Here is a 12,784-nt window from a genome sequence, read left to right on the forward strand (position 1 = left end):
CACATGGATACTCAATATCTTTAGAAATAAGCTAAGCTGTGTCTCTTTTTATAAATTAAACTTTAAATCTGAAATAATTTTAGATTTACAGAAGAGTTGCAAACATCATACAGAGACTTCCAGGATGCCCTTCACCCAGCTTCCCCCGATGTTACATCCTACACAGCCATGGTACCTTTGTTGAAACTAAGAAATTAACATTGGTACAATACTGATCTAGTTCTTCTATGGTGTCACAACCGAGAACCTTGCAAGGGACAGTGTATTTTTCTTGCAGTGGCAAAGCAGACATTTGGGGTATTAGGTTTTGGGGGGGACACCGGAGATGCCAGGAGGCTTTTAGGAACCCAGGGAGTGTTGGCCACACAGCTTCATTAGTGACCTGGAAGTGGGTTCCGTTTCTGGATCCCAGTGTCCTTACCCTCTGCTCACCCCCTGGCAGCCTGCCTTCTCCTCATTCAGCATCACTTTCTTCTCTGCCCACCTTCACCGATCCCTGTTCAGGTCCCGGGATAATGCAGTTCTAAATGGTCAACTCTATCTCTACTCAAATCAAAAGGAGAAGCAAGGGCTGTAGCAGAGCTAGCAGGGACGGTGTTATATTACTGTCACTCCAGAGTCAGGGAAAAGTAAGGTTCAGGACCTCTGTGTTTTGGGTGGCTTATGTCAAAGTTCCCTGATATTTGGAGAGCAGGTCTTTCAAGGCTTCTGTGTATGAGCTTTCAGGCTGCATGAGGACACCTGGCTGAGGGAGCTACAATCCAATCCACGCTCTGCTCACGAAGCTCTTTGCCCGATATGTGCCCCGTCTGCCTAGAGGAACGGTGCCCTGTCTAAGCCACATAATCAGGCTGCTGATTATGCTAGTGTCAGCCCTGTACTCTTTTTCCAAATTGTGGTTAAACACGTAACATAAAATTTACTGTATTAACCATTCTTAAGTGTAATGTTCACGTGAAGTGTGCTCACATCGCTGTGCAATCAGTCTCCAGGACTTACCCTGTCCCCGTTAAACAACTCCCCATTCCCCTCTCCAGCTCCACCATCCCCACCCTTCTACTTGCTGTCTCTATGAAGTTGATTACTCTAGGTTCATATAAATGGAAACATACAGTATTTGTCTTTTTGTGACGAGCGTATTTCACTTCATATAATGTTCCCAAGTTCATTCATATTGTAGCATGTGTCAAAACTGCCTTCCTTTTTAAGGCTGAACAACATGTATACACTAGGTATTTTTTAATTCATTCCTCCACTGATGGACTCCTGGGTGGCTTCCCCCTTTTGTCTTTGTGAATCATGCTGCCTGAACACGGTATACAAATGCCCTGTACTCTTGGATCCTTGATTTTGAGAAGAAAACCTGCCAGTTCAGTGACGATACCACCCGAATTGAATTTCAGAGAACAGTAATAGCCACCCTCGTAATTCAGTGCTTTCAAAATTGATGACACATACCTTGGAGAGGCTGTAAATAACAGCACTTTGTGGGCATAAAATGGTCTTCCTTCTACCAGAAAGGTAACATCTGACATTTCTTTATTGTTAAGGAAATGAGGATCTGGAACAGGAAAGGGAGAGAGGGTAGCTTTAGAGGAGAGAAGGGTGAGGTTTGGATTCCCCTTTTGGAAAAGTGCCCGTAAGAGCTGACAGGGAGGCTATGGCGATAAAATACTCATTGGAGAGAAAGTGACCAAACAGGAGACAGAATCAGTTAAAGGAACACTCAAATCACTGAAATTCAGTTTCTCGTGGGAAACCTTCATAGCTTACTCGCGACTAAAAGTAGCATTTCCCCTTAGAAGCCTCGCCCCCAGCCCGAGTTCAGATGACTGTCAGGTGTGGAAGGTGACCATCCACCTCGCTGACCTCCAAGGAAGTCACCCCCCCACCTCGCTCCTCCTCAAGCTCGGTGCCCTCCTGCCGGAGAGAAGTGCTTCTGAAGAGCTGTCCCCTTGCCGCTGCATTCCAGGCGATCCGAAATCCAAGCCCTTTTCTCAGGGTCAGAGGCAAACGAGCCAGGCCCCTGCCCTCAACTCCAAGAATAAAGAAGTTGTATAACTACTTGTACAACGAGTACTCTAGTACTTACTGAGCTGCCACTTACACGTGTAAACTCATTCAGTCCTGGGAGAAAGGGACGGCTGTCAGGCGTGCAGCTGGGGACACAGACGCCAGGAGTCACAGTGACTTGGCCAAGCAAATGGCAGGTGGAGAGGTCAGGATGTGAACCTAGACATTCTAACTCCAGGGCCTGCATTGCTAAGCACTGGGATACTCCGATTTGCCTGTCGTGTTGGCCATTTTTCCTGGGGCTACAGAAGGTGCCAGTCTGTCCTCAGCTCAGCCCTTCTGCCTCACTGGGAAAATCCACCAACACTCCCGTGCACCCCTACACAGCTCCACCCCACCTGGCTTCTAAGTCAGACCCCTGGCCTGGCCCCATTTTGCCCAGGCCCTGCTGTAACTTGGACCCAGAATTTGCCTTCCTGGCTGATTCGCCCCAGGGGGTGGTCCTGGATGTCCTCCACTCATATTTCTCTGTCCGTACCTACAGCCACCTCACCTCTTCCCAATAAAAAAGTTTTAATTTAAAACATATCAAAAAAAGCATTAAAAAGTCAAAATCACCTGTAATCCCTCTATCTTAAAAAATTTTTTTTATTAAAAAAAATACAACAAGGGCTTCCCTGGTGATGCAGTGGTTACGAGTCCGCCTGCCGATGCAGGGGACACGGGTTCGTGCCCCGGTCCGGGAAGATCCCACATGCTGCAGAGCGGCTAGGCCCGTGAGCCATGGCCGCTGAGCCTGCGCGTCCGGAGCCTGTGCTCCGCGACGGGAGAGGCCACAACAGTGAGAGGCCCGCGTACCGCAAAAATACAAAAAAACAACAAAACCCAAACTTCTAAAACTCTCCAGGTAAAGGGAAGAGAGGCTATAGGGGAAGGCCCCAGCGTTGACTAACACTTCTCCACTTGCTTTAAAGACCGTTAACAGGTTGGAGTGACTTTCTCCCTCTTCTCAGCCACCTGCCTCCCTCCGCTGGGTCTCTCTCATTCCCACTGTCCACTTCCAACTAGCCCCCACTCCGGCTTCCTAAATTGCTAATATCTCCTACCTTTAGCTCTTTTTACCATTCTCTCCCAGAATTCACTGGGAGGGCAAGAGGACAACATACTATAAAAAAATAAGGCATGTGCTCTCCAGTTTGCCATAGTCCCCACCACTCCCCTATTGTCTTACACCAAACTCATTTCAATCATTTTTATGACCTGCCTGGCCGTACAGAGATGCCAGTTTGGAACCTTTGTCACTACTCTTATCTTTCCTTTCAAGTAGATTCCTAAGGAACTACTATTTGGCCACCTTTAGTTATCTGAGCCTGAAATGCTGTATTGAAGATGCAAAACACTATTTGTTCCATATTCCACTTATTAGTAATTATGTCCTTTTTCTTTCATCTCGTGAGCTTTGAGCCTCTCAGGCCTGCCTTTATTCTCTTGGTGCTAATAACCCTTGGGATTCCGATGCTTGGGCTGAAAACCAGGCCCTTTTAATCGCTGGTGAAAGAAATCTCAGCAAGTTCAGGAGGAAAAAAAATGTTCCCTCCTCTCCTATAGCTACAGGAAAGCAGATTTTATGCTGCATCAGTGAAACAGCCCTTGCAAATGTTTGCTCTAACAAGGATGTCTTGTAAGGCACCAGCTGTCAGAGATTATTGCTATGTCCTGGCAATGTAACCTTCAATCTCTAAAGTCTGTTAATTTGATTGATCTTTATAATTTGTTGCCCTGATAATATTTTAATTAACACCTGTTTTCTACAAGGTAAGAACTACTAGCAGTTTTAGTACATTCTGGTTTGCCTACATGAATGGGCATAAAGAAAACCAGACAATTTGGATTCAACTGCTAAGTTTTTCATTTTAGCATAAAAGTTGTATCATTTAAATTAACAGGTTATTCATGACAGGAACAAAAATACTTTAAAACAGTTTCATGAATTTAGCCTTTTCATTAATTTAAACTAGCTCACCTGTTTCAAAAGTAGGGGTTTTGCTAAAGGGTAGAATTTTTCAGATGCTTCCATTTCTCCAAAGTTTCCTGGTCTTTACAGGAAGAGGAAACAGGAAGTAGGAAAGTCCCCAACCTTCACGGCAAAGGGAGTCCTTTATCTTTAATATTTTATAACCCCCAGGCCCTCACAACAGAAGGTTCATGCTTCAGGATTCAAGGCAGCTGGGTGTTTGCCTTCTTGCCAGGCTGATCAACCAGGCTGCAAGCAGACTCAGGATCTTCCAAATGAAATCAGTGCCTGATGGAAAGGTTTCTTCTGGAAAACCCCAGAAGCCGGACTGGAGAATGATGGAATTGTGGCTTTGGGGGGACCTGGGTTCAAGCTCCAGTTCCACCTGAACTGACGCTGCAGCCTCTGAGAGCCTCTCTTCAGCTTTGACCAGGATGACACTGTGTGCCTCCTGCGGTGGCCCAGGGATTGCTTGAGAGAGAGTAGGTGAGGGGCTTTGCTGCGGCCAGCTCAATGCCAGGGTCAAAGAAGGGTGAAAAGTACTGTCACTGTCCCCAGCTTGTTCCATCTCAGGGAGGAGGAACTTCTTAGAGGGGAGGCTGGGGGAGAGCAGCCATGCATGCACAGCTCAGCCTTCTCCGGGACTTTACCTGGCTGCTGGAAGTGCGTGGGCTCAGAAGGTCTTGGGCAGCCCGTCACTGTCGGTGACTTGCAGTAGAAAGGCACTCAATGGAGGGATGAGATTTTGGCGAGTTCCCTTGTCCACACCCCCAAGGTATGTTCTCCAAACAGCTTAATCGCATAACAAAGGTGACATCCCGATCTCCACCTACCTCACTCCAGTCTCCACCTCGTCTGCCCTCCAACACTCCCACCTTCTTTTATGGCGTTTGCTTGCTCCCTGCCCTCCAATCACAAAGCAACAGCGCAGGGCAGGACCCGGGAAGCACTTACCCAGGCGCGAGGTCTGTTTCCGTTTGATCTCTGTGAGCTTGGGGATGGGGTAGGGCCCGTAGCAGTGAGTGAAGATGACACACAGCTGCTGGCTGATCACTTCGTTCTGTGGAAAGGAAAGAACGGCTCACACTGCTGGGGGCTGTGCGCTCATCCAAGCTGTGCTGTAACAATGGGTTCCTCCCCCCAGGCGAGAGGAGCCCACAGACTTACTGCAGATTCTCAGAGAAATTCCCCTGACATCACACGTTCACTTTGCCCCTCAGGCCCTGGATTTGCTTGCTCTGTTTGTCCACTATTTCTAGCAGGTTCATTGGTGGAAGTTTAATTTGTAATTAAATCCTTTCTTGCTCCAATCATTTCTTTACTATCCATTAGAAAACAAGGTTTGTAACTCACAGGATGGAAAATAAGTTTTTCACCCTAAACACACCTTTATTAATACTCCAAAATTCTGGCAGCAGGTCATTATCCCGAAAATCACAGCAGGAAGCCCTGTGGGTCCTGTTCCTGTGCTCTCCATGACCAAGATACAAACGCTCCTGATTCGGTGTTCTTCTGAATTTGATTCTGGCGCTGAGGCATTTCCAGAGCCAGGAGTGCTCAGCTGAATCACTTCCTCCAAAAAACAGTGTGTGTGGGGAGGGGAATAGTTCTGTGATACAAAACTACAGCTGCCCCAGTTGCTCAGGGAGCCTGTTTCTGATCGCCCTTCGCCCTTCACGTTCTCTCCTCCTTTCCTGTTGGGGCCCGTGCTGTTCATTAATCTCCCTCCAACTGCAGGTGTGCAGGAAGGAAGCCCAGGAATCAGAGCATTTTGGGGGATGCTTTTTACTGGGTGAAGGGGGTTGAAACTAGGGGCTAAAATCAGAGGTAGATAGCTAGACATTTACAGTATATTAAGAAAAGTAGGTTACAACACAATTTGTACCATGTATTTTTGGAAGTAAAATGCTACATATATATTTGGATGTATAAAGAAAGGTCTGGAAAAAGAGTAGCTACCATGGGGTGGGATGATGATGTCTTCCCTTTTCTTTTTATCTATATTTTCTGTAATAAACAAGTGCTGCTTTGGTCATAAAAACAATACATGTTATTTTTCATTTTAAAAGACAGGTTTGGGACTACTAGTGATGTTAGCAGTTCTGATTCTTGAATCTGCTTCACTGTGTTCCTGAAAGAGAGGGATCACAGCTCAACCTATGGAAAGAAAACCCAACCCTTTGATCCTGCAAGGCACCATGTTACCTCAGAGGGGGTCCACAGAGGTGCCTAAGGAGATGCAATCCTATTGGACAGAAAAAGGGATTCTGCTTTCAAAGATGATACCTTATGACCAGCAGCATCAGCATCACCTGGGAGCTTGTTAGAACTGCAGATCCGCAGGTCCCATCCCAGACTTCAGCCTCAGGTGGGCTGGGGGTGGGGCCCACCAGTCAATATTTTAACAAGTTTTCTGATGCTCCCTTTGTTTTGAGACCCACACGTTTCATATATTGAAATTCTGTCTTGGGTTTGACCTGGGCTGGGGACTGTCAATTCGTTTCCTTTGGTCTAAAGCCTTGCCACACAAATGTGCCCCATCGACCAGCAGCAGCAGTATTGCCTGGGAGCTTGCAAGAAATGCGGACTCTCCTCCTAGGCCCACTGCATCAGAATCCGCATTAACACGCTCTACAGGTGATTCCCATGCATACTCATGTTGGAGAAGCACTGGGGTGGTTGGCAGTACTGTGGCCCCTAGAGGACTGCGTGCCCTAATCCCTGGGACTGTGATATCATGAGATACCATGCCTGTGAATATGTTCTCTTTCAGAGCAAAAGGGACTTGGCAGGAGTAATTAAGGTCACTAAGTAGTTGACCTTAAAAGGGGGCGATTACTTTGGATTATCTGGGTGGGCTCACTGTAATCACATGAGCCTTTAAAATTAGAGGCAGAAGAGGAATTCAGAAGGGATGGGGGAGACGTGGAAGTCAGAGGGTCTGGAAGCCTGAGAAGGACTTGATGCACTGTTGCTTGAAGACGGTGGGGGCCACATGGTGAGCTTGCGAGGGAATGCAGGCCCCAACACTAGGAACAAAATGTGACCCCCCAGCTGACCCCCAGGAAGGAAATGGGACCTCAGTCCTACAGCCACAAGGAACTGAATTCTACCCAAACCTGAATGAGCTTTCAAGTGGATTCTTCCCGGGTCTCTAGAAAGGAACTCAGCCCTGCTGATACCCCTGATTTTGGTCCTGTGAGACCCTAAGTAGAGAGCCCAGCCGAGACCTTGTGCCTGGACTTCTGACCAATGGAAACCATGAGAGAGTAAATGGCTGTTGTCTTCAGCCTCTAGATTGTGGTCATTTGTTACCGCAGCAATAGAAACTAATCCAGCTCATCTAGAGTTTGCCTATTTCATCTTCCTTCTGACCGCAGCGTGCCCGACGCGCTGTGGATGCACAGTGAATACTTGCAGGTCACAAGAAAGATGAGACCTGTGACCTGCAAGATGCTCTGTGCAGACTGTGTGATGAATGGTGCTGGTCTCACTACCTGCACCTGGGGTTGTCTTGGGAGGCTTGCTGGTGAGTCAGCCCATCTCATCAACTCGGGGGAAGGAACGAAGATCCATTTCCTGGATTTCGTGACCCGTAAGAGAAGCTGTACTCAGCATCTAAGAGGTGACCGGCACCGTGAAAGGAGCCATACTGGGGGCAAGCAGAGGCAGCAGAGCAAGATCCCGTCTCTCCAGGAACTCACAGCTCGGCCTCACTTCCTAACTTCACTATGTGTTGTATCACCTGAGAAAGTAAAGACAAGGGCTGTCTGTTCCACAGGGGCAATCCTCAAGCACTTAAAAATTATCTGGGAGGCACGTAACTCCCCACTCCTAAGTGAGGGCTGCATACAGTGACTTGATTCCAAAGAGCACAGTCTGGAAAGCGAGGGGGAGGCAACAGTAAGTTTGCCGTGGAGAAACTCGACAAACACAATCTCAGCCAGGTGGTCAAGGTCATCATCACCGGGGATGAGTCATATTGATCGCAGGTACACCTGATGTGGTGAGAAAGGCGCTTTACCTCGGTGGGCATCCTTCCCAAACCCACAATCTCGGTCTAAATCGTGAGACAAATACTGCGTACTCCACTAGAGGGGCAGCCTATAAAATATGTGACCAGTACTCCTCAGAAACGGTCATGGTCATCAAAAACAAGGCAAATCTGAGAAACTGTCTCAGCCAAGAGGAGCTTAAGGAGGCATGACGACTAAAGGTAACCTGGTGTCCCGGAGCAGAAAAAGACACTAGATAAAAACCGAGGAAACAGGTATAAAGTATTTAGCTAACAATAACGTATCCATGTTGGTTCACTGATTATAACAAGTGTACCACACTGATGCAGGATGTTCATACTGGGGGGAGCAGGTGAGGGGTTGTATGGGAACTCTCTGTGCTATCTTCTCCATTTTTCTGTAAATCTAAAGTCACTCCAAAAAATGAAGTCTATGATTACAAGAAAAGCTGCCCAATGAGGAAATAGGAAAATTATGATGAAAGCACTAGAAGTTCAGGAGAGAAAGGGAAAGAAGACGGGTCATCAACAGTTCCCTAGGCTTGACTCATTCATCCCCCAAAGGTTTCGTGAATGTAAACGTTCCCTCATGCGCTAAGCTACGCTTTCATCCACTCATGAATTTTCTTCAAAATATTTATTGAGCATCTGCTAAGCGCCAGGCACTGGCTAGACCCTGAGGGCTGGACACTGTGCGAAGGATGGTGTTGATGAGCCCGACGCCAGCACCAAAGATGCTGCCATTTCCGAGGCTTTCTGGCCGCTTCTCTTTCAGAGATGAGAACCCTAAGAGAAGCCTCCCCACTGTGTCCTTGAACTCATCTGTGTTTGTCGAGGTGTCTGCTCTGTGCCCTTTTCTGTGCACTTCCTCCAGACTGTGGGATTGTTGGGATAATTCACTCTGCTTCCCTGGCACGCTGTAATTCGTATAAGTGAACAACTTGTGGGGTTGGTCTACCCTAAGGATTTGGGTAGCTCTGGACCCAAACCTGAAGACAGTGGCTGGACTTAGCCAAGCTTGAGGCTCACTCTCTTCTGGGGGTGGGCGTGGGTTGGGTGGCTGTGCTGGGACAGACGCTGACGCTCTCCTCTGAGCGACACATTTAAGCGTGGCGCTTTTAGCTCAAAGGGCCACAAGGCTCAAGCCCCAGGGGCAGCAGGCCAGCCTCAGCATGTAGGCCCTGACCTGGGAGGCCTGGGCTGCGAGAGGTGGGTCTGGCCAGGCTCATGTACATGGCAGCCGGTTAGCAGTTGTTAGTGGCGTGCCGCTGGGGACCTGGAATTCAGGTTTCTCACGGAAAATGCTGGGTATGTGTGCTCGTGGGGTGAACTTGGGTCCTCGGGACTCGGAACTGTGCGGCTACATAGAACTAGACAGGAATGAAGCCAAGTTCCTAACACCAGGGTTACCAGGAGACTCCCCTGAGATGGATTCCTGTGGATTTGGGGGCTGACATCCTTCCTCTCCTCCTCTAACCCCTCACTCCTCTCCTAAAAAGATACGGAAACACCTTCTCTTCTTCACAAAGGAGTGCTAGGATTGATCCCAAAGGTCCTTTGCAGGTGGCTTAGGCGGGGGTTCTACACAGTGGTAAAAACCTGGACAGGGGGGCCAGATGGGACTGGGTCCCAGTCCTGGTTCCTCACCCACTAGCTCTGTGACCTTAGGAAAGTGACTCGGCCTCTCTGGGTTTTGGTATTCTCTTCTAAAGTGGATTAAAACTACCTGCTTGGTGAGGTTGCTATGAGAGCTAAAAAGGATAACACATCCCCATATACTGCTGAACCAAAGGAAAGTGCTGAGATTTGACCATTTTTAACCCCCAAAACAGCAATTTCCCATAATTCAGACGAATGCCTATTTTTCTAGACCCTAAAATGTCATAAAATTAATGGCAGCTTTTAGGAAGAGGAAAAAGAAACTCACCACATTAAACACACACACCCATTTTTAAGATCCATTTAACTTGAGAAATGCTGGAAGGTGGAAAAAGCTGTGTCTCAGAATCAAGAGAATGCGGAATTACTGTTACTATCTGGGGACACTGGCAGGGAGTTCTCTGCCTCAGTCCACTGTCAACAGCGACTGACTCTTCCCTACAGAGGCCCCTCCCTTGCGGGATGCACTGACCTGTGAGCAGTGAGCTGCTCTGCGCTGCCACACCCCTGGGAAAGGTGGAGGTGGGAAGTGTCCCCACCTCCAGAGGGTTCTGCGAGGTCAGCATGTAGCCCCACTGGAGTTGTGCACCAGATGAAACTGAACACACAATGAACTCGTGCTTTTAAATAGTCATCCATGTGTTTTGATATGTACCTTTTATTCATGTCAAGTGAGGAAGGTTTTCAATTTATGGTAGTAATACAATGTTTCCTTTCTAACTACATTTAATGGAAGGCAAATTGATTTAAAGAAAAATATCAGTGGAAATACCCTTGAGGAATGAAAGGGAAATCAGACATTATCAGGTGAAGGAAAACTCAAAGAATTTGTCACCAGGAGACCTATCCTAAAAGAATAGCTGAAGAAAGTTCTCTAAACAGAAAGGATAGAGGAAGGAATCTTGGGACATCAGGAAGAAAGAACATGGTAAACAAAAATATGGATAAACATAATAGGTTTTCTTTCTTCTCTTGAGTTTCCTAATTATGTTTGATGGTTGATGCAAAAATTATAAGTGTCTGATGTGGTTCTAAATATGTAGATGAAATATTTAAAGACAATTATGTCATAAATGGGGGAGGTAAAGGGACATAAAGGGAAGTAATGTTTCTGTACTTTACTTGTACTGGTAAAATGAAGACACCAGTAGTCTATGATGTTATACACACACACACACACACATACACACACACACACACACTATAATACTGTAAGCAACCACTAGAAAAACTATACAAAGGCATACAATCAAAAACATTACAGACATATAAAAATGGAATTTAAAAAGTGTTCAAGTAACTCCACAAGAAGGCATAAAAAGAAAAGAGAAAAAAGACAGAGAGACCAAACAGAAAACCCAAAATAAGATGGCAGGCTTAAGCCCTAAAGTAGCAATAACTGAGTAAAATATAAATGGTCTCAATAAACCAATTAAAAAAACAGAGATAGGCAGAGTGGATGAAAAGCCCAACTATATGCTTTTTACAAGAAAGTCACTTCAAATCTAATAAAACAGGCAAGGTGACAGTAAAGGATGGAAAAAATATATCACATGAACATTAATCAAAGGAAAGCAGGAGTGGCTATATAAATATTAGATAAAGTAGATGTCAGAGCAAGGAAAATTAGCAGAAGCAGAGAGGGGCATTATATGATGATAAAAGGGTTAATTCACCAGGAAGATATTGCAGTCCTAAATGTGTATGTACCAAACAACAGATCTGCAAAATATGTGAATCAAAAACTGACAGAACCAAAAGAAGAAATAGACAAACCCACAATTACAGTTGGGTTCTTTCTCAACTGATAGAATAACTAGACAGAAAATCTGTAGGCTATGGAAGAACTCAACAATACCATCAACCAACAGGGTCTTATCGACAGTTATGGAAACACTCCACTCAACAATGGCAGAAAACAGTCTTTTCTTTTTTTTGGCCACATTGCATGGCTTGTGGGATTTTAGTTCCCAGGCCAGGGATTGAACCCAGGTTCCCGGCAGTGAAAGCACTGAGTCCTAACCACTGGACCACCAGGGAATTTCTGAAAACATTCTTTTTAAGTGCCCGTGAAACCAAGATAGACCATATCCTGGGCCATAAAACCAACCTCAAAATTTTAAAAGGATTAAAATAATACAGACTGTGTTCTCTGACCACAATGGAATCAACCTAGAAATCAATAACAGAAAGATAACAGGAAAATCTCCAAATACTTGGAAACTAAACAACACATTTCTAAATAATTCATAAGTCAAAAAGGAAGTTCCAAGGGAAATAAAAAACACACTGAACTGAATGAAAATGAGAATAAAAGGTATCAAATTTTGTGGTACACAGCCAGAGTAGTGCTGAGAAAGATATGCATACATAAGACAAGAGGAAAGGTCTCAAATTAATATTCTAAGCTTCTACCTAAAGAACCTGGAAAAAGAAAAACAAAATAAGAAAAAAAAAGAAAAACAAAATAAGCCCAAAGCAAGCAAATAATAAAGATAAGAGCAGCAATCAATGAAACTTAAAAAAGAAGAGTAGCAGAGAGAGAAGATACAAATTAACAAAATCAAGAATGAAACAGGGGCTATCACTACAGACTCTGTAGACATCAGAAGGGTAATAAGGGAATGTGATGAGCAACTCTACACACATACATTTGACAACGTAGATGAAACGGACCAATTCCCTGAAAAACACAAAGTACCCCACCTCACTCAATATTAAGTAGATAATTTGAATAGCTCTGTAACTATTAAAGAAATTGAATTTATAATTTAAAAAACTTCCCTTAAAGAAATCTCCAAGACCAGATTGAAAAGGAAGAAATGAAACCATCTCTACTTACAGATTACATGATTATCTAAGTAGAAAAATCCCAATAAATCTGCAAAAAACTCCTAGAACTAATAAATGAGTTCAGCAAGGTCACAGGATATGAGATAAACATACAAAAATCAATTGTATTTCCATATGCTAGCAATGAACACATGGACAAAAAATTAAAAATATAACACCATTTACAATTGTTAAAAAAAGAGAAATAGTTATGTGTAAGTCTAATAAAACATGTCCAGGGGCTTCCCTGG

At 45.2% G+C, this 12,784-nt stretch overlaps 1 protein-coding gene across 4 annotated transcripts in view; it reads right to left on the bottom strand.

Annotated features, from left to right (window-relative positions):
- ABTB3 (ankyrin repeat and BTB domain containing 3) overlaps positions 1-12,784 on the bottom strand; it is a 480,788-nt gene that overhangs the window by 18,744 nt on the left and 449,260 nt on the right. For all 4 annotated transcript variants that reach the window (XM_060305634.1, XM_030856158.2, XM_030856157.2 and 1 more), the window contains 2 exons: positions 4,982-5,087; positions 1,459-1,561 (listed from right to left, as the gene is read on the bottom strand). In XM_060305634.1, coding sequence (XP_060161617.1) covers positions 1,459-1,561; positions 4,982-5,087 — 209 coding nt within the window. The remainder of the gene's footprint in view (positions 1-1,458; positions 1,562-4,981; positions 5,088-12,784) is intronic.

The sequence above is a fragment of the Globicephala melas genome, chromosome 10 (genome assembly GCF_963455315.2).
Source record: "Globicephala melas chromosome 10, mGloMel1.2, whole genome shotgun sequence".
NCBI classification, from domain to species: domain Eukaryota; kingdom Metazoa; phylum Chordata; class Mammalia; order Artiodactyla; family Delphinidae; genus Globicephala; species Globicephala melas.